The sequence below is a fragment of the Bombus pyrosoma genome, linkage group LG10, assembly GCF_014825855.1.
Source record: "Bombus pyrosoma isolate SC7728 linkage group LG10, ASM1482585v1, whole genome shotgun sequence".
Classification (NCBI taxonomy): domain Eukaryota; kingdom Metazoa; phylum Arthropoda; class Insecta; order Hymenoptera; family Apidae; genus Bombus; species Bombus pyrosoma.
The window spans coordinates 14,453,329-14,474,722 of record NC_057779.1 but is presented as its reverse complement, the minus strand read 5'-3'; the positions used below and the strand labels follow the sequence as shown (position 1 = coordinate 14,474,722).

The 21,394-nt window shown below is 36.5% G+C and overlaps 2 protein-coding genes across 12 annotated transcripts in view; both read right to left on the bottom strand.

Moving 5' to 3' along the window:
* LOC122571989 (acetylcholine receptor subunit alpha-like) overlaps window positions 1-21,394 on the bottom strand; it is a 398,975-nt gene that overhangs the window by 89,380 nt on the left and 288,201 nt on the right. For all 11 annotated transcript variants that reach the window (XR_006318308.1, XR_006318309.1, XM_043736418.1 and 8 more), the window contains one exon: window positions 19,843-20,011. Coding sequence is in view for 9 of the 11 variants with exons in the window: in XM_043736418.1 (XP_043592353.1) it covers window positions 19,843-20,011 (169 nt within the window). In the remaining 2 variants the exon portion in view is untranslated. The remainder of the gene's footprint in view (window positions 1-19,842; window positions 20,012-21,394) is intronic.
* On the bottom strand, window positions 654-1,499 carry LOC122571992. Its single transcript, XM_043736428.1, has 2 exons — window positions 1,457-1,499; window positions 654-1,365 (listed from the first exon to the last, which is right to left on the bottom strand). Exon 2 carries the CDS (start codon window positions 1,174-1,176, stop codon window positions 769-771), a length of 408 nt encoding a protein of 135 aa, XP_043592363.1. The 5' UTR covers window positions 1,177-1,365; window positions 1,457-1,499; the 3' UTR covers window positions 654-768.

Below are 21,394 nucleotides of genomic sequence, written 5' to 3'. Positions count from 1 at the left end.
CGAATATTTTATTTTAAATTATATAAAAAGAATATCTCATTTATACATAAATTACGTAAATAATAAATTAATAGGGACAAACAAGTTTGTTAGTTATAATTTTGTCATGATGAATATTTTATTTTATATTATATAAAAAGGATCTTATTTATACATAAATTACGTAGATAATAAATTAATAGGAACAAACGAATTTGATAGTTTTAATTTTGTCATGATGAATATTTTATTTTAAATTATATAAAAAGAATATCTTATTTATACATAAATTACGTAGATAATAAATTAATAGGAACAAACAAATTTGCTAGTTACAATTTCATATTTAAAAGGAATATTCTATTTTGTAACATAAAAGAATATCCCCATTTCTATTTCTAGTTGTTAATTGTTAATATGATATGTTTCAAGTAAAAAAATATAATCACATGAAAGTTAGTGAGTAATATTAGTAAGAAAAATTTCTCAAACTTAATTATGTGCATGCTACAGATTGGAAATACGAGCATAAAAGCAATAGCGTAAAAGTACTCCTTCTAGCCATTGTTAGTACGTCGTCTGGCATAGAATCATCCTTCTCCATGGTATCGTTGATTTCAGGTGGTGCTGGTGACGTTATGGTGGGCACAGTATTGAACATCGACATATTTTGATGGAGATCTATCTTGGAAATGTTGGATATGTCGGCCATCGATTGCGAATTCTCTGTCATGGTTTTCGACTCGGAGTTGTCTTCGGTGGCCTGGTCAGGACTCAGCACGTTACTCTTCACGTTGCGAATAATTGGTGAATAGCAACGAACGTTATCCACCACCATATCTTCTCAGGGAAGGTTTCCTCTTCCTTCAAGCACAGAGCCACGCTTGTCTGCATTTTTACCGTTTCTATTATATCTTGAGCGCGTCCTTTACATGTATTAAATAATTTTTTCAGATCAATGCGTTCCTGCATTGTCTTACCATCGTCTATATCGTCCAATTCGCTTTGGGTATCTTTAAATACGATATATTCTTCTTCTAGGTCGTTTAAAAGATTTTGAATGACGTTTATTGAGTCTTTTTCATTATAGCTATCAAGTACCGCTTCGAACGATTCTAACTCTCTTTTGAACGCTTCTCGTTTCAGTTTCAAATCTTTAATCAGGTTTCTTCGTTTAGAGCTCATGAAGATTTTCATTGTGAGATCAGTCTCTGGTGCACAGTTGCTGTTTGTTGTGACGGGAATTGGGCCTGGCGATGCAATTAACGAGCTTATCCAGTCGCTGCAAGATTGAAGTTATTGGCACTTGCTGCGCTGATGATTGTGATGGAGTCGCGTGGCACTATGTGGTTGTCAGTGTCACTGGTATACACCCAAACCGACTGACTGCGGAAACGATCAACACAAGTATAGAAAGAAGACTAAAAAGCTATATACATGCTATGTAATAAATGCAATTAAATAATAAAATACACACACATATGTCTTGAAGGTATACACACTTGTCTTGAAGGTTTGATGCACGTGTATCCGCCTCGAAGGATCAGGTACGCATAGAACTGTTTTCAGCGAATACTTCTTTGCAAATCAAGGTCTCTTCTACTTGAAGACTTAGTAGCAAGTAACATGCGTTCGGATCTAAGGGTTAACAGCGAATGAAGTGTCTTCTGTGAGGGCGAGATTTATAAGGCCGTGCCCAACCAATGACCGTTAGGACACTCGCAGATGGAGGTGGCCCTCCCATTGTACATGGGTAATGTAAACATGCATTGTACATGTTTTGCCGGAATCAGTCATAATCCGTCTTGAATTGAAATATACCTGTAGTAATTAGGGGCCTGAACCGTAAGAAATGGTAAATTTCATAATGGTTCCTTAGGATTATTGCCGGCCCGAATAAGTAATTTCATAGAATAGAAGAAAATGTTGCTTATGAAACTGGCAAGATATAACGGATTATCGTATCATTGTTAAATTTTGCTTTTCGAAATGCAATGTTTCTGTATGATATAATTTTATCAGCGCAGATATTCGCTTTTGCTTCGCACGCTTTAGTGCTTTCGTAAAATACGATGCTAAGGAAGGGACGCATTAAAGCGAGGAATCATTCTAACTAAATTGACGTCGAAATTACCAATATTCTCATATCCAAAGATTATAGTGTCGCTACGTGCAATCGCTATTAAATGCTACGTGATTATCAGGAGTAACGGCCGTTAACTAACAGTGCATTTTGCTTATGGTGTGGCACGATATTGCTGCACGACTGATGGGCCCTGTCGCGATAACGGCGCTGTCTGTTTCGCCTTATCGCCGACTAATCAGAGCTTATGACGATCATTCTCAGATAGATACGTGGCATTTCATAAAATCTATTTTATATTAATCCAATTATTGAATTTTAATATGTCCACTTCGGAGTATAGAAATATAAATAAACGCAGGTTCACGTAAACCTAAAATACATTTTGGCAGCCAAATAATTTTTAGGTGACTAAAATATATCCTGACTTATCGATATTGTATTCTCGACGAATATCGTTGCTTTTCGTACATATTTTTATGTACAAACGTTTTGGAAAAAAAAGAAAAATGACGTGCGTTCCGAGCTAGCTAGAATCTTCCAATCGTTCATCGGTCAATTTTCTTTCACGAAACTATATGGAAGAAAAACTAATATTTTAGAAAACTAGCCGCAAAGGATGACGTGGAATGAAGAATAGGAGGCGTGACGTTTATAGAAATATATTGTCTCGCGTTAGAAATAATACTCCTCGTATAATAAATCTCGTTATTTGTACCTTTACGTCATACCCATTTTTCAGCTAAACTCCATTCGGTCAAGTTAGTTTCCTGAACACTAAACTTTCCAAGAAACAGACTCCAATTTTGTTCCTAAACAGAATGTTACTTTTCAAGAACGAAGTGGGAAAGATTTATCTTGTCTCGGTTTCTGTTCGAAATTCCTATTTAATTTGCGATTTACTTACAATTGTTGAATCAACGTTAACAGAGATTTGAAAACGTACACATCGAATGTGTAGAGTGGAACAAAAATATAATTTCTGAGATACTGAGCTATTTCCAGATATGCGATTAGTGTGTATAAATAATTAACGAAACAATATATTACCAAAGACAATCACAGAGCTATAGTTTATAAATACCTTGTGTTCATTAGACTCTAAAAAGTAAGTAATTATTCTTCTAGAAAAACTGAAACTTATTAGATATACTACGTTATAATGCAATACAAAATCTATTCTGCTAATTCAACAACATTAACTATTTGTATAAAGCATTGATTTATTAAAATTTACACTTCATTAAATCCTCTGAAATATCCTATGTTTAGAATCGTCGAACGTTAATAGACAACAACAATGGGCACTAAAACTTTTGTTACGTCTCGTGACCCTACTATAAACTATATAATCCATCCCTCGACCGAGATGCTAATTATCTCTACAAGCATATCTATTCGGATCAACAATAATCCTGAAGAAGTTTCATAAAATTTAGCATTTTTTATAGTCCAGGCCCTTAATTACTACAAGCATATTTCAATTCGAGACGTTCCTTAGGGTTATGATTTATTGTGGCAAAATACAGGAAAATCGAATTTTCCCATGTACAATGTTCGAAAGTCACTTCTATCTGCCAGTGACCCAATGGTCACTGGTGGAGGGCGAGCAGCACCTATCACTGGTTCCTCATAAATCTCATCGTCATAGAATTTATTTTTCAGAACAAGTTGGTTAAGATTAATTCGACAAGGAATCGTTGGCGCGAAAATCACGTACCATTGTTGTGAACTTGGATCTTACAAGTTCGAAGAGGAAGAAATTCATGGAGCTGGTAACGACACTTTACATCAAATGATATATTCTTTAACTATTCGTTTCACAGATATTTTATTAGTATGCTAGCCAAGATTGTAATGTCACAAAGGATGTAACCTAACAAACACGAAGATGGTACCCTGCTGGGGGTAGCCACCCACACGATAATCAAACAGCTAAAAAAATTCACCAAATGTCCAAATTGGACAAATTGTAAATTGAAATTATTAAATAAAAAAAAAGATTGTAATGCTTCAAATTAACGTTCGATTGTTTCAATGAACATGTTCTTTCTCTTGGTTACGAAGAAATAATATAATATACTTGTTGATTATATGCTAGCCAAGATTGTAATGCTTCAAATTAACGTTCGATTGTTTCAATGAACATGTTTTTTCTCTTGGTTGCGAAGAAATAATATAATATACTTGTTGATTATATGCTAACCAAGATTGTAATGCTTTAAATTAACGTTCGATTGTTTCAATGAACATGTTCTTTCTCTTGGTTATAAAAAAATAATATAATATACTTGTTGAGAATTGTGGATCTTAGTTAGCGAAATAAATATATAGCAACATTTAGATTACACGTAGAAATGATAATAAAATAGTTTCATGTTTATTTAACATGTGATTTGCAAGATATTCGTAGATACCCATTGCACGTGTCTCAGCACCTTCCCACCACTATGCGAACGGAACAGTTGCATTCTTCTGTTCTATGAGACGCTGTGCACGCACGTACTCCCCCCCCCCCACACACTCATACTCATATATGCGTATCACTACTACGCGGCTAATCCGATGTAGCACACAAAATTACATTTTTATGAATTATTTATTAATTTTTTATTAATTATTCGAGTCTAGCCATTATTTTTGCACTGATTCTTCGTTTCGTAAAATACGGTACTTTTTCCGGAACCTAATTGCCGTATACCTGCGTTAGTTTCGTCCGCTACGTTGTTCCCCTAAATAGCTCGTCAGTATTATAAAACTTTTATAAAACTGTTCGTAATGTAGTTTCTGAAGTTTGTAACAACGGCCGGAGTAAGATACTGCTGCTGGTAATTAGATATTCGGAAATATTCTTAGAAGTTCGAAATGGATGGTTGTATAGTTTATATGAGACATTCCATGCTACGTGAGTTTCAAGTTGATCACAGTGCAACAGATGCAGCAATGTACGCTTGTTCTGCATTTGGCGGACTGTGTTCTACTCGTCGTACTTGCCGCAATGATTTGCGCAGCTTCGTGCTGAGAATTTTAGTCTGAAGAGGAACGTTTAACGAAAGTTTCTAGCGCAGACCGAATTCGTCGAAGAAAATTCAGAATCACCTATCCGGAACATTGCGTTTAAACTTTGAATCTGTAGCTCGAATGTTGGAGGTAAGATATGCATTTCCGTGAAAACAGATTAAGTTCGAGGCGCAACCCGTGAATTATTAAGTGCGAGATGTAACCGAATAAGTCGCTGAAGCACATCTCTGTCTGTATTTTATGTCACATACAAATTCGACACTTTTTGTCCAATTCGTTTCTATGGTCTAACGTTGAAGTTTAACACTAGAACTAGCACACCAGTCAAATTGACTGGTTTTACAATTTTATTTTCAAATTCCATGTTATATCCTTTTTCCGCAATGATGTAATGACCTTCGCAACGATAAACGAAAGAATAATATAATGAATTTTATTTTCTTTTTTATGTATTCAAACTCAAAATAATTTTCTATCAAGGTTACTTATACCAATACCAGTCTAAATGACTGGTACTTATCAAAGTGTAAAAGGGTTCTGCAATCTGTTTATCGAACCACAATTAACCAGTTTCCTCGTTTTGTACAACTTGCCACACGTTTTCAAAATTTTTACCGCGTATCATTCGATATGACGATATCAGTTATCAGGAAAATTGCGGATCGATCGCTGGATCGCTAGATGCTAACTGTTACGTCGCGTAGGACATCTACACGCCATCCCTTGCTACCTGGCAGCCAACGGTCAACCTACAGCCATCCCGATTCTCAATAGACCCAATGACCCACCACAAAGACATTAGCCTTTAGCTGCATTGTCTCCACACATGTTTGCCAGTCTAATTACATGTCTGGAGAATTCTCTAATTCGAGAAGTATTTGCAGTTTATGGCTGGGTCTTGGAAAGGTCCTTGAGTTCATTAGGCGCTCTTAAGAATCACGGAGAAAGGGGACAGTCATCAGATGGGAAAAACCTAACACATGTCCATCATAAAAGGCTGTTTTTCATCTGGAGCAAAGTCCACCGCCGCTCTACGTTGGTGGGAATCTTCTGCATATTCTGTTCATTAGAGTGGGTCATCACCAATCGGCATCGCGGATCGTTACCCTCACTTCCTGGACGAAAAGTGTGAATAACGAATCCGCGTTCTTCGGTCAAAGGACACACCCACACCAAGCTTTTCCTCCGAGACACCTTAAGGGCAGCTCAGCAGTCGAGTTCAGTTTCTCATTCTCAGGCAGTTGAGTTCAGTTTCTCATTCTCAGGCAGTCGAGTTCAGTTTCTCATTCTCAAGCAGTCGAGTTCATTTTCTCATTCTCAGGCAGTCGAGTTCAGTTTCTCACTCTCTCCAAGTCCAGTTCTGATTCTAACTCTCATCCTCAGTTTCAGTCTGATTCTCATTCTCATTCTCTCCAATTCCAAGTCCAGTACAATTCTCGGGCAGTTCCAGTTCAGCACTTATCGAGCAAGTGGTCAAGCAGTCATCACCACGTCTCTCTCAGTCAAGCCATCATCCAGTGTTCGGTTGAATACAGTCAGTCAACGCAACGATACTAAAAGAGTCTCAGGTCGTACTCACTCGTCGTTGTTCGTACAAGCATTCACCATTGTATCACCGAAGTTGCTGGATCGACTAAATATATAGTAACCTGTCAACCGCAGCGTTATTTCAATTAATCACCCTTATTATCCCACAAGAAATAAGGGATCGTACGATTCTTGGCGTCGATTAGTCAATCGTAACGGGAATTTACGACTCCCGTTGGCGCGCTTCTTCGAGATCGCGTCTCCCCGCGAATGTGCGAAAATACACTAACACTAGAAATACCACAGCAGTGAAAATGACTGGTTCTACAATTTTATAAATGTGTCAACCCTCGTTTAGGGATGATGGTCCCAGATGGATTAATAATATGAAAAATGTACTACATAACGTGGAATTGCTTCTGTAAGAAAATAATAAATCAATAAATATAAAAATATTCTATTATTAGGTATTTTTCAAAGACCAGACATTTCGACTGGTTTTCGTAGAAATAGCTTCGTGTTAACTATTGCGAATTACGAGTGCAATAAAGATTTTAGTACGTAATAAAGAGGAAACATTTACTTAATTTCTTATTAAAATCACCAAGAACAGATTTTCGTTTATTCCTTTGATTCGACAACTAAATTTGACAACTAAAAATTGACAATTAAACTACGGACATTTATGCAACTTTATACATTTATGAACATAATCAAAGAAATGGAACTTGAGTAGAAATTTGATCCGTCCACTAAATATCATACTGAGTGCTTTACTTTAAATACTGTTAAAAATACATATTTTTGCATGTCATATGCGGTTTGTAGATTTTTGGAACCTTAAATTTTCTAAAAATGCATAAACATCTGCAGTGATAATTAAAGTGATAATTAAATAACGCATCTGACGAAAGCCATTGTAAACCATCAGAAATAACAATGAGCTTTTTAAAGAGCGTCAAGAAATGATTGAAGTATTAAACTGATTCAACGATAAAAGATAATGTTGTGTGCAAATTATAAAATAAGAAAAATAAAGCTATCAATAACGACTTGCAGGACCAAAAATATGAGATACAACGTAGCAGGGATTACAAATTAAAAGATTATTCTCTCGTATTGAAAAAATCTTTTGTATCTTTGCGACAATGCAGAATCGGATGTAATAACAGGAATGCAAAAAAGAAAGAGGAAATAGAGCTGGGATATTGAAACGGAAATTGAAATTTATTTCCCATTCACTACACTCGTCAGATTTGACACAAACAATCTTTAAAAAAAGTTTTAGATAGAAAAAGCTTCGATAACTTAGAAACTGTAAAACAAAAAGTAACAAATATTACTCTCGATGATAAATCGGACGATTTTTATAAAATTATAACAAAATTAACGAAAGATATCTAACTCGAGGCAAGTATTATGTTGTCCGAAAAGTTTCTTTCGTTTTATAAGGAAATAAAAGACGCACAACGTTTTTCCTTTTATATTATTTTGTCGAATTACGTACGATCGATTTTGTTCTGTGGAGATAAACACCGCGACATTTCACAGACTTGGTTTCTTCACGTTCGTATGAACGTGCACTGCTGTAAAAAAACACGTTTGCGAAAGAAAGACACTTTTCGGACAACCTAATACAAGCTACTTTTATTAAATCGAATTTGTAGAAGACTCATTCTCCCAGACAAAATTTACAGCATCGTAACTGACATAGTCAATCCAGTATTGGTTTACAAAATCGCATATTCAACCGAGTAAATTACTTCCTTAAAATTTATTAACTGACGACGCGAGCTACCCATGCATCGAGCTTGCGAATTGCATTGAGGGGTGTTTATTGAACCATAACTCCGACCAATTGATAAATACACGCGCTTGCATTAACGCGATCGCATGCAAGTCATTAAACTTATCAGTTGGTCGTTCGAATGGTCGCTGTTAACTGATTAATCAACGTAACGACGCGCCTATCAGGCGCAATGAACGAAGTCAATTATTCACCGAGAGCATTTCTATTCGTCGGTCAGAATGACGTGAACTCGAATCGTTGCGTGAATGCAGAATTAAACCAAATGTTAACCGCAGCCACGACGTTATCGCCGATATAATGGCCACGTAGTGTCGTAGTAACGAAACGCAATCGGGCCGCTTCGGATTCACATCGTAACGTTAATGGGATGGAATGGCTGTCGCTCCTACCGCAACGCCACGATAGAATCCGGACGACTTGAGCTTTCGTAAACCGAATGGTTATCGAGGCCAACTATGGACCAGGCACTCAGCTTCCGTTTTCCGTGTCGCATTTCTTCGCGAATATGGTGATTAGTCGAAGCGATCACCGATCGAACAGTAATTAGCGAATGGTAACGCTGTCGAACATACAGCTCGAGCCACTTCGCAGGCGTTGGCTGTGAAATGTCAGGACATTTAACTTGCCGGTTCGGAAATGTCAAACGATTCGATGCTTGAACGCGCCCTGAAACTTCCTGCACCCTGGGCGCGGCCATCGATCGCGATCCGTTTCACGGAAAAATTTATGTAACCGGAACACCGGTTGCCCAGGATTTTAAACGTGCTTCATTCCGCGAATAAGTTAGGTATACAGCCTAACTTGGGACATTTACAGTGGCTCCTGAAAGCATTCAAACGCTCCTAGAAACTTTCTATGTGTGTGAGAGTGTACTTTTTATGTACGAGAGTCAGTCAAACGTAAACCGAACTTTGCACATTTATATCTCGGTATAATGTTTCAAAAAGTAGAATCCGCTTATTTTTCTATGTTTTTCCGTTTCTATATTTACGCTCTTGCCGCTGGATTGCCAACTTTTTCATTCCAGTTTCGTAAAAAGTGCAGGCTTGGGTGAGAAGCCAATCGCGCGCGAATTACTCTACGTCTTCGCTGTTGTTGAGACCTTCTCCTCCCAACGCCTTCTTCGGTGGCCATGATTTTGTTGAACTTTAACATTCTCCTAATATTAACTAATATTAACAAAAGTTAATAATCTTCTTAAGAAATCAATTCTTCGAAAATTAATAATCTTCTCACGTTGCCGTGAAAAAATTGGAAAATATTTTACACGACACATGCAACACGAACATCAAAGTTTTCAATGGCATTCAGACACTTTTGCGAGCAGGTGTACCCGTATGAATACCATTTCCTATTTACGATCAGCCAATTTTGGACGTCTGAGTCACGGGATGAATCACGAGTAGACAGGGCGAGTCAGCGGTTATTAACAATAGTCAGTATGCCAGCCATGATACCGTACGCTTCTTTGCACTAGTCGTGCCATAAAAACGCTGGTAAGTACAGCGCATGCAATTTCGACGACCGCGGTGGCTATGGGTCAATCACCGGACCGCGATATTGCTTATCGATTCTCTCGAATTGATTGACATGCCTGGAAGGGCCAAATAGCTACGCGCTCGGTCCTCCATCTTTTCCGGAAAAAGTCCAACAGTTTTGCCAATCTCTTTCTCAATTTTCTTCCATCTTATTTCCACCTACTTTAACCTACTTTATTTATTTTATTACGTCTATTTTTATAATTTTGTCGTAAATTTATGCTACTCTATACGAGCTTGATCTATTTCGTCGTAACGTCTCAAAGGATTCGTTATAATTCGTTAGGAATTAGACAAATTATATTTTAATAACGTTATAACAAATTGTCATTGTGCGTAACACGTTGCTAGAAACGATCGCGACACGAAATTTATTTTCCTTACACGACGTGATTTCAATGATAGAAAAGGTAATTAGAAGAGAAAGATAATTAAAAGTAGTTTATAGAAATAGTGTTATATAAATGAAGTAAAAGCTTTCGCATGAAATCTGTCTGCGAGGAAAGTTGGTAAACGAGACACGACGAAAAGAGAAAAAGGAATGAATGATATTCGTTCATTTCCTTTTCACGCGATTTCAGATGTCCATGATATTTGAGAGATGTTATATCATCCTTTTGTATCAATCATCTCTACTGAAAGTGAACATCATTTCTTTGATAGTTTAAGAAAAGCGCAAGTAACGAATATTAACAAATTTATCTAAAATATTTCTAGACACATTTCGTTTTACAATGTTCCTACGTACGTGTTTAAAAAATGTAACGAAACTTTTATGTCAATTATTGCATCGAAATTCCTCTCCAAAGTTACAATTCCTCTCTCTAATTTTAATTCCCCTCTTTTAATTAATTTTTGTGTACAAAATTAAAAGCAATTCTATGCATATTCGTTATGAACAAATTGCATTTATTACAGTAACAATTTCCTTCTATGGAAATGTTTAATCGTGTTTATTCTGTTTCCGAGATGGGTAAGCTTAATTTCTTTACTTATTCAGACAACGTGGCAAGTTTCTAAGAAAATTCTGAGCAAGTAGAAAATGGATAAGCACATTGACCGTTGGATTGTTACAGAAAATCGATATATACTTTGACCTTTATTAATCTTTTTACTTCGAGAACTATTCAAATAGAAGTTTGTTTCGTGAAACTTTATTATTAAACGCTGCACATTAAACTTCCTCTTAAAGTGATAATGCATTACGATTCCGTGTTGATCATCATGAAACGTAAAATATTAGGTTGTCCGAAAAGTTTCTTTCGTTTTATCAGGAAATAATAGACGCAAAAGGTTTTTTGTTTTATATTATTTTCTCGAATTACGTACGATGCATTTTCTTCTGTTGAGATAAACGCCGCGACATTTCACTGACTTGTTTCCACGTTTGTACGAAGGTGCATTGTTGTAGAAAACACGTTTGCGAAAGAAAGACACTTTCCGGACAACCTAATATTGTGTTTTATTTTCGTACGAATACGTAATACGGTACAAGTAAATCAGCCATAGTTCGCGCATTTAATTTGGTATTTTTCTAAAAAATATGCTAAAAGTATTACATCATGGAAACTGAATGTTTCAGTTTTTGTTAAATGAATTTCACAGAACTTTCACAAGAAGTACAAAGTTTGGCACGTACATAGATAGTATCTTTACAAAATCATAGTTTACTTTATAAATTATATTATCACTTATGAATTTGAATTTATTTGAAGACTAAATTTGGCACATATATAGTATCTCCACAAAATCATAGTTTACTTTATAAATTATATTATCACTTATGAACTATTTATTTGAAGACATAATTAATTATAGTATTAATTTATATTTGAATCAATTTGCTCGTCCATATTTTGTTAAATAAATGTAATGAAATCTATCAGACCACAGGCTAATTTATTTACCTCGTTTCTCTGTAAATCCATTCTTCTATCTTTATTTTTACATTCTTCAAATAATTCCTATAACTTTTCTCAAAATGCATACCTTACTGATTAATTACATTTGACATCATTATGTTGATTTTTGCATGTACATCTTACAAATATATTTTTTAAACAATGTCGCTCTGATGGAACAATGCGATACAATGCTTCCTGAACTAGCAGAAATTTCAGGTTACTCTTCGTGGTCAGACGACAGATACGTCAAGTGTTACACGTGTCGTTGGCTACCGACTACTCGCTCAACAATGATGTCATAAACTGTCCTCCTTTCGAAGAAACTACAAATTTCGATTCAATCGCATCATACTTATTGTTGGCCACGAGATTCTGAAAAATCCGCGAGTTTCATTCCGCAAGGGAAGCTTCTACCTTCATCAAAATACCAGTGAAAAATATTTTTTCACCTTTAGAATGTTCAGCAATAAAAGAAGAAGAAGAAAAAAACGAAATCAACGTGAAGTTTCATATTTCAAATTTCAATTATCTTTCCATAACCAGCCTTAATTAATAATTAGGCTGTTAAACAGTTCAGCGTCGGGAATAAATCACAGAGAGTCAACTACCAGTTATTTGCCACTTTCCAGCAAAAGGTGCACTCAGGGTGCATTGAAATTCGAGGGTTGCGTGGCTTCCAAACCACCGGCTCTTGCACAATAATTTACTATCGATTAGTATTAGTAATTTGACAAGTTACATACTCGTTGTAAATTATAGACTTCTCTATAAATATAATCTTCCCTACAAGGATCCTGCTTGCCTCTGTAGAGAACTTGTGTAGAGGATGGTTGATCGTGAGATTTATTAGACGAGATTGCTCGTTGTTGAAACCGTCAAGAATATTTAAAATATTAAATAAATAAGTACAGATAATGTTCGCAACGGTGCTCGTACTAACGGATTCGCCAAGACAGTGTATAAGTCGCAAAATAAGATCGCTAATAACTCGTTGATAACTGATAGACACTCGGTAGATACTCGTAGACGCTCAACTCCTTAGGATCGCGTCCGTTTATTTATATTGGTCGTCTACGTTAAATTCGACGTCTACGTTTGACGGTAGCACGTGGCAGCGACATTGTTTTGCCCGGAGTTTATTTATTATTACATTATGTGTATCCTAACGATCGTGGCAAAACAACATGATTTGATTTGTCCCCTAACTCATATGCCGCTACACCTCGATCATCTCGAAGACAAAGCTTCCGATGGAAAAAAATGTGCTCTCTTCAGATCTTACACCTATTTGTTCACGTAGAATCGCCGTCTTTTGAATTATACCACCGATTCCAAGACACCCTGTATATATATACCCAATAGAATTCCGTTTATGCGAAGGATCCATGGTATAATACCGCTGTAAAATATAGTGCACCGTGTGTGACTTTTCGTTTAGTTAATAGGTGTTTTTCTAAGAGAATTCCAGGAAACGTTTGATCCTAAATACACAACAATGTCGCGGACTGTGAAACACGAGAGGGTGACACGTAACGCGTGCCTTCACTGTTTGTGTCTTGTGATCGATCTCGTACTTGAGTGGATTGACGCTGGACGATAGTTCAGAAAATAGGATACTACTATAATTTCGTTTATAGAAACAGAATTCGTATAGACGAACTTGCACCGTGTATCTATTTCGAGCTATCCGCAGTTTTATACAGGCGCTGTGCACGAATCGAAAACCAGGGAAATTCTGCTCGTACTGAAGCTGCTCTGTCTAAATTCACGTCGACGATACCGCGAACGACGGTTCTGCCAGCATAAGGGCGCAATCCTTTCAGCGAGCGGTGCAGGAAAAAAGCAACGAACGTGACAACCGGCGCGAAGCTCGCGACTACGATTGATTCGACGAACCGTGGAAATGGAAGAAAAAACATTGGAAAGGCGCAGGTGATGCGTGTTCTTTCACGAAAGGTTGAAAGGACAGAGAGGCAGCGAGGGGCAGAGAGGAGAGAAGAGTCGAGGGAACCGGTAGCAAAGTGTTCGCTCGTTGAGCACGTCGATAAACCGGCGCGGTTTTTCCTTCGGAGAATCCAGATCCGGAGATAAGAAGCTGTCGAAGGCTGAAGATGGAAAAGCGCATCAATGACAGGGAACTGCGCAACTGCAGAGGGTTCCTTTTCTCTATTTATTCGGCCGCGTATTGAAGGCCCCGCACAAAGACGATCATTGCCCGGAGGCGGTTTTCGAAGACGGTGGGAAAAGGCGCATAAGCGAAAAAAGGCGAAGAACGGACAGAGGCAAAAACCTGGACGAGGGATGAAACGAGGCGGTGCCAGGAGGAACGAGGAGGCGGGCAGAGGTGTAAGGTGGCAAGCAGAGGCGGCGAGAGAGCCGACGGAGAGCAAGAGGTCGCGGTGCAAATGAAAAATAGTCTACGTCGTCGAGCCAAAAGTAACTACTAGCTTCTACCTACAGATAAGGGAAAATAACGAGGCCGACAGCCGCGTGGAAGAGAACTAATTCGGCGCATATTTCACACACGTCCGTTTTACGGACGCTAAGTATAGGTAAGCACGCCCGTTCCCCAGGATAAAGGAATTAATTGCATTGCCCCGGTTCCTATCCATCTTTTCCTTTTCAACCAGAACTTTTTACCCTGCGGCACGCGGCCCTCGATCTACTTCTTTCTGCGTACAGTCGCGTCGAACCCTTCTGTCTGCTCGGTGCGTGACTGGCATCTGCCAATTCGTTCGATATTTTTCGTGTATGTTTACACGCTAGCTTTGAACTGTTGATGTTTCGCTTCGGGGCAAATCAATGTACCTGTTTCCCTGTCTTACGTCGAATACAGGTCGGAAAGAGATAGGAGTTTCTAGTTCATATTTAAAATGCGCCTGCTATGGATCATCCAAGTATTCGATTAATTATCGCAAAGGACTTTTATGTGTATAGGGTGTTCCAGATGTCAGACGACAAACTTTGACAACATGTTTTGCAGCAGGCCATTTTGATCAAGAAATGTTATAACCCACCCCGTGGGTTGATTCGTCTTCGTTTTCGAGGTACGGAAGGGAAAGTATTATAAATCAAAAATAATCAGACTCGTTAGAGCTAGTTAACTTTTAACGATGATTATTTATCTCAAACTGTCTTTTACCTTGTACGATTTTACAAAATTGTACAAGTGAAAAATTATTGTAAAAAATAGCTCGGAATAAATGACTGGTATTAAAAGTTAGCCAGCTTGAATGCGTCTGATTACTTCTGATTTATACTACTTTTTCTTTCGTATCTTAAAAACGAAGACACACGAGCCATGGTGTACATAACATTTCTTGCTGAATTTTTACACCGAGCCGGTAATCAGTGTAAAAAGTAGTTTGGAATAAATGATTATCATTAAGAGTTAAGTAGCTTGAATGCGTTTGATTAATCCAGGTTTATACTACTTTCTGTTTCATACCTCGAAAACGAAGACGAATTTCTACCCACGTTGTACATAACATTTTTTACTCAAAATAATCTCTTTAGCTCAATATATTGACGAAGTTTGTCGCTTGATATCTGCAACACCCTGTACATGTTATATATCATGTGTGTTATGAACAAAATATTTTGGAATTTTGTTAACACCAAAACGAACTACTATCGCGATATTCACGATTATATTCGAAACAATCTAAAAACCGATGTAAATATGACAAGACATTTATTTATTTTCATCAAAATTGTTCGGACACTTTGACAAGATTTAATTATACTTATAATTATAATTATATTTATTGTTTGTAAATACATATAGTAATATATTACGAACGGTTGAACTGATTTTTGCAAACCACTAGAAATATTTTCTTCAAATAAATAAAATCCTATCAAACCTTATGAAAAGGAAACGATCAATTGAAAAAAGAGAAAGATATTATTGTATATTTTGTTTATACAAGTTTTAGTAAGTGTGATCCAACCTTTTTGATGTATCTTTTGTATCAAAAAATTCAAGTTTCCTGTTCACCAAATAGTTCCAAATCTTTGATTGATAATGTACCTTTGATCCAACGTCGTATTTGAAAATAATTTTGTTTAAATCATGTAAAGCGTATCTATGAATATCAAACGTTGACACGATGATAATTATAATCAACAGATTGTTAAGAATCGTCATTTCCGAAAATGTGTTCTTGTTTAGGCGAATCTGGCTGCTGAATATTAATCTTCCAGTCAATTATATTAAACATTATCGCCTGTTTTTAACATGAATGGTCAACAGACTATTCAAATGACTATGTAAATCGGAGATTTCCATGTGCTTTGTAAATCAATTACGCGAAGAGAAGAAGCAAACAAAATGTTATTTCCTACGTGTACTGCATAAAGTTGTATCAAAATGGAATAAATTTGTGACCAAAGCTAACTTGATGCTAGTATGCAGCACCGGAAATGAAAGTACTGTAAAATCAACCATTGCAGAATTTATTCGAAACATAGGAGGATCCGCCGCATGACAGAATTCGGTTCAATAAAACTTGCATTCCACGGAATCACAGTTCTCTAGTGAAACTTTCGCTTCGAATGATTAACGACCGCCATAAATTCAAAGTTTCTCCATTGGATTTATATTCGTTGCGCTAGTTTATTCGTCGGTAAAGAACACGTAAAACGGAAACTTAGGAAACAAGCAATTACTGTCTCTCTGCCGGCTCGTCGCCGGAATGCTTTGTTGCCTCAGATATCCCGGCCATTACATTTAGACCACTGTGCCTGTTCCCGTGATATTTTTTCGCGAAAAATCCACGATTGTCCGTTTTAGAAGAATTCACAGACGTTTACCACTTGCATCGCCGATAAAAGAATTAATTGCATTGCGGAATATCGCGACCATAACCGATTTTAATTAACGACTGATGTGGTCTAAGAGACCGCGATTGGATCATGCCGATGTAGGATTATTTCGTTGGAAGACAGACTAGTGGATTTTCGGGCACTGAGTTTTAATTAACAACCCGACTCTTTGACGGAAACTTTCTTATTATTCGTGAGATCGAAATATTCGGAAAGCGAACGACAAACGACCGTTTTTGATGAAAGCTTTTGCCTAGCTAGCTGAAACCTTTGAATTTGTCAAATAGTAATTCTCTATTTCATAAAGAAAGTGCAGCGCTACTGTATCTTCAAAACGACAAAGACAAAGAATTCAAAGAAGCATTCCGCTGTCCTGTGCTACCGAGGTGTGAGACATTTAGATTTAAATGTTTGCAGAAGTTGTTTGAAAGAAATACTTTCTTATAAGTTGTCAACTAATAGAACATTATATAACATGTGGATCGACAAGTCGCAAGTTATGGATTGTATAGACTTCTGGTTTACAATTTTACCATTTTGCGTGGGATAAGAGATAAGGGTAAGTCAGGTAGATCAGGTAACTCGTAATTTCTAAAATCTGATTGTAGAAGATTGTGCAAGATTTCGCTAATAATATTAAATCAACTAAATCAATCGCGAGCTGGAGGTTCCTTGTTGCATCAATTGATAGTTCAATTGCTGAGTGATTCTTTATGAACAGAGGAGAATTTCTTCTTTAATTTAATAATAACGATTGAATTATTATTAACGTGTAATATCGAGCATTATATTTGAAAGCAAATTCTCCTGGTCACTGTCTTTGCTTTAATCGCAGAAATTCGCAGTTTTTTGCTTGAAGATCTCCGCAAACGACGACCGTGGAATAACTGCCCTCAGGTTTACATAGGCAACTCTATATTTTTGAAATTCTCTTAATCTCTCTTTTCTATGGCAAATATTAGAAAATTTTAGATTAACGAATTTTATGCGAGCATGTTAACGAGAATTCTCCTCTGAATCTTATACTTAGTTTACGTTAAACTCTATTTGTTTCTTTAGTAATTCTGTGCTGCCAACTTTGCTTCTCATTTCGAAACTTTCGAAACTTTCTTACAGATACGAGGAAAAACGTTTAGTGGAACGTTTCTCATAATCTTGAACGATTTTGGCATTTGTACAATGATTGATACATATTAATGAACATAGTCGTCACTATTAACTAAACGTATCCGAAAGTTTATGGTCTCCGAAAGGATATTGAGACCTTTCTTATGGAATTTTTGGGAAGATCCCCAATTCTTTAGCTTAAACTTTTCATTATAGCTGTACTTAAATAACGAAACTTAGAAGTAGTTGTTTACGATTTAATTTGATTATGTTTGTCAGAGATTTATGACAGTAAGCTTGGACTCAAAGAGACATAACTGGTCGCTAAACCTAGCCACGGTCACGGGATGGACGTTTTTACCTAACAGAGGTATGGAGTAGTCGTATAGTTCTCCTTAAAAATGTAGTTGTAGCGGCACACGTGTTCGAGGACAAATCAAGCCACGTGTGGCTTTGCCTTACAGTATCAATATCATAGGACACACACATATTGCATTAATAATCAAACTCCGGGCAGAAACAATGTCGTCGCTACGTGGAACCGTCTAACAAAGGCGATTGGAATTTTATTGGCACCCCCTCGACCAATATAATATAAACGAACGCGATCGTAAGGAGAGGAGAATTCTCATCAGTCTCATTCACGTGCGATCTCATCAGCCAGTTACACACCGTCTTTACGATCAGTGAATACTCTACGTTTTAACAAAGAGTTAGTTGAGTTCTACTTGTACTGTGGACAAGTAAGCTGAGTTTGACTTGGACTTTGGAAGAAAGCGCATTTGCTATCCCGTTGACCGTGGGTTCGTTATCGAACCTAAGATCATTGTCATTAGCATCTCGAGTATCTAATCACCACGGTTACTTGTCAAATTCTGTAATAATCATATTTGTACCAGTAAATATCTTCTCTGTTGTATAACAACAAGTGCTAATCCAAATGAAGATTCGTTACACGCCCCTAATCTTAATGAGAACTCGACCGAAGTGTTTCAGAAGAAGCAAAAACGGGACAGAAAATTGAACGAAAGTCCAATTCAGTTGATTAACCCTTTGCACTCGAGAGGCGACTTTCAGTCACCACGGAATTCCGTGCTGCAACTCCAGTGACGAGCGAGAGGCGATAGTCCCTGTTTATGCTAGATTTCGACATCTCCAATTGATGAGAGTGCAATATTGGTTCGTAAATTGATTCCTTAATTCTTTGTGTCCTTTGTCAATAAGTGTAAGGTGTTAGATTTTAAAATACACATAAAATATTTAATCCCATATGCCTCCGAAACTATGGTTCTGACAACGTCTGCAAAGTTAGTTTGGATTCGACGATCATGGCAAAAGTATTATAGTTTAGAAACCCTAAAAAAGTGGTTTCCGCAAGTGGAATTAGCTGAAACGAAGATGAACTTGATTTTGAACTGTTGAAAGATGAGATGCATCTTGGTGAATGCTTCATAAGTTATCATACAAAAAATACAGAAATTAATATTACAAAATCATATTGTCAAAGATGTAAATATAGATAGATTATTAGAATATAATGTTTTTGTAAATTAATTTGCATATGAAATCATTTTACACTACCTGTAAGACACGCGTCACGTATACGCTAAATCATCCGGAGTAGCTGCTACGCCCGGCCGAAAAAGTCCTCGAGTGCAAAGGGGTTAATAATATTTCTTACTCGGATTAAAATACGAATACCTTGAACTGTGTTTGATTTGAGCTATAATACTTTAAGAAAATATTCGTCGTCTTCGAATGTTTTGTTGATATGTGTTTAATTAATTAGAACAGAACACTAAAATTATGAAAGTTTTAATATAACGTGTGATAGAGTACCTCTATATACAGGAAATCATAAACGCGTAAAGTACGAAGGGAATGAAATGAAAAATTCTGATTCCCGTGGCAAGAGTCGTGAAAGTAGAAATTCGATTAGAATCGTTAAAAACATCGCAATCCAGCTTTCGTACTGTCGTGTTTATGCTGACTTAATTTTACGTATCAGATGCTCTACGACAAATTACTAACATAAATTTGACTTACCTTTTCGCCGCTGTCGCTAGGTAGGTAGAACGTCAGTACCGTAAGAAAGGAAATTCCCATACACGGAATGATTATGTTCACAGTGTAGAAAAGTGTTTTTCTTCGCATTGTTATATTAAATGTGATATCCAGATACGGCTCGTCGCAGCAGGTGTAAAATTTCTCGTTTCTGTACAAAAAGAAATGCAAAGGTACACGTTAATTTAGTTCAAGGATGCAGTCAAAATGTATTCAAATTACTGCAGGAAATATGTTCCCATCGTATTATGTTACGTATCAGGCAGACAACGAAATAAGATTAATCCTTGCTCGAAGTTAAATTCATATTATATTTTTATATTTGAATTGTAAATTGGTATTATACTGATTGACGAATTTAAATGGACAAAATTTTGGCGCGTATTACAGTCTATGAGTAAAAGAGTTAACAACGAAAGAGCAAGTAAATGTATTTTAAATGTTATTTCAAGAGGCGTCGGAAAATATAAAAATTCAGGAAGTTTTAGCAGAATGAATTAAAACTTCTTGTAATTAAAATTTTGCTTTATCATTACAAATAACGAACTGTGTCTCGAATATTTTACTTTTACTCTTTACCTCTTTATAAAAGTTTCGTCGTATCTTTATTATTTATTATATTTTTAATCAGAGAAAATTCTCTCGTAATGCTTTAACATTATTAACTTGTTACATCGTTAATTACAAAGAAATACTCTTTTGCTCTTTTTTAATTACTTTTCTTGAAAGTGAAAGAGCAAGGGAATCTAATTTTAAAAGAAACACGAGGATCTAAAAACTGTTTTCCGTCGTTTTCTCAGAGAAAGAAACCAAAAAATGGAGAAGAATTCAATATTGAAATCCGGTCTTTCATTAACGCTTTGGTAGCAGATGGCGATTTTGAAAGCGCAATTCTGTCAAACGACATGCAAGATGTCCATTCTCTCGTCCACGGATCGATCGAAATTCCGGTGGCAATTTAGGGCCGTCTGACCATTCCTCTGGCTGTCTGAACATAGCAATGATATTCCACTTACGTGACAAGTCGTTCGAATATCTAACAAAAACCTATTCGAATGAATGTCACGTCGCGTCGTTCGGAAAAAGTAACTCGCAAAAGTACCAGGCATTGAATTTTTCTCGAATTCAGCTATATTTAATTCGTTCGTGCCAATGGTATCTTACCGACATTTGCTAATAATCAATATCGAATAAAGTTCTGTTTTTGCAAAGATATTTCTCTTTCATATTGGTAAAATATTTACATTACGCATTTTGCAATCTGCTTTCACTTTCTATCGAGTATACTTTTACGCACGTTTCACTTTGCAATTGTCGTTGCCTGTACGCTTTTACAAAGTAAATAAAATGTAAATAAAAATCTGGTTAATCATCGGTCATGTAAACTTTCTTAAAAATAATTACACTCACAAGGGGACAAAAATCTGTTTAATTATAGATCATGTAAACTTTCTTAAAAATAATTACATTCACAGGGGGACAAAAATCTGGTTAATCATCGATCATGTAAACTTTCTTAAAAATAATTACATTC

Bases quoted from the DNA above. Each gene is read 5' to 3' on its own strand.
- LOC122571992 (XM_043736428.1), bottom strand. From the start codon at position 1,176: ATGAAAATCTTCATGAGCTCTAAACGAAGAAACCTGATTAAAGATTTG.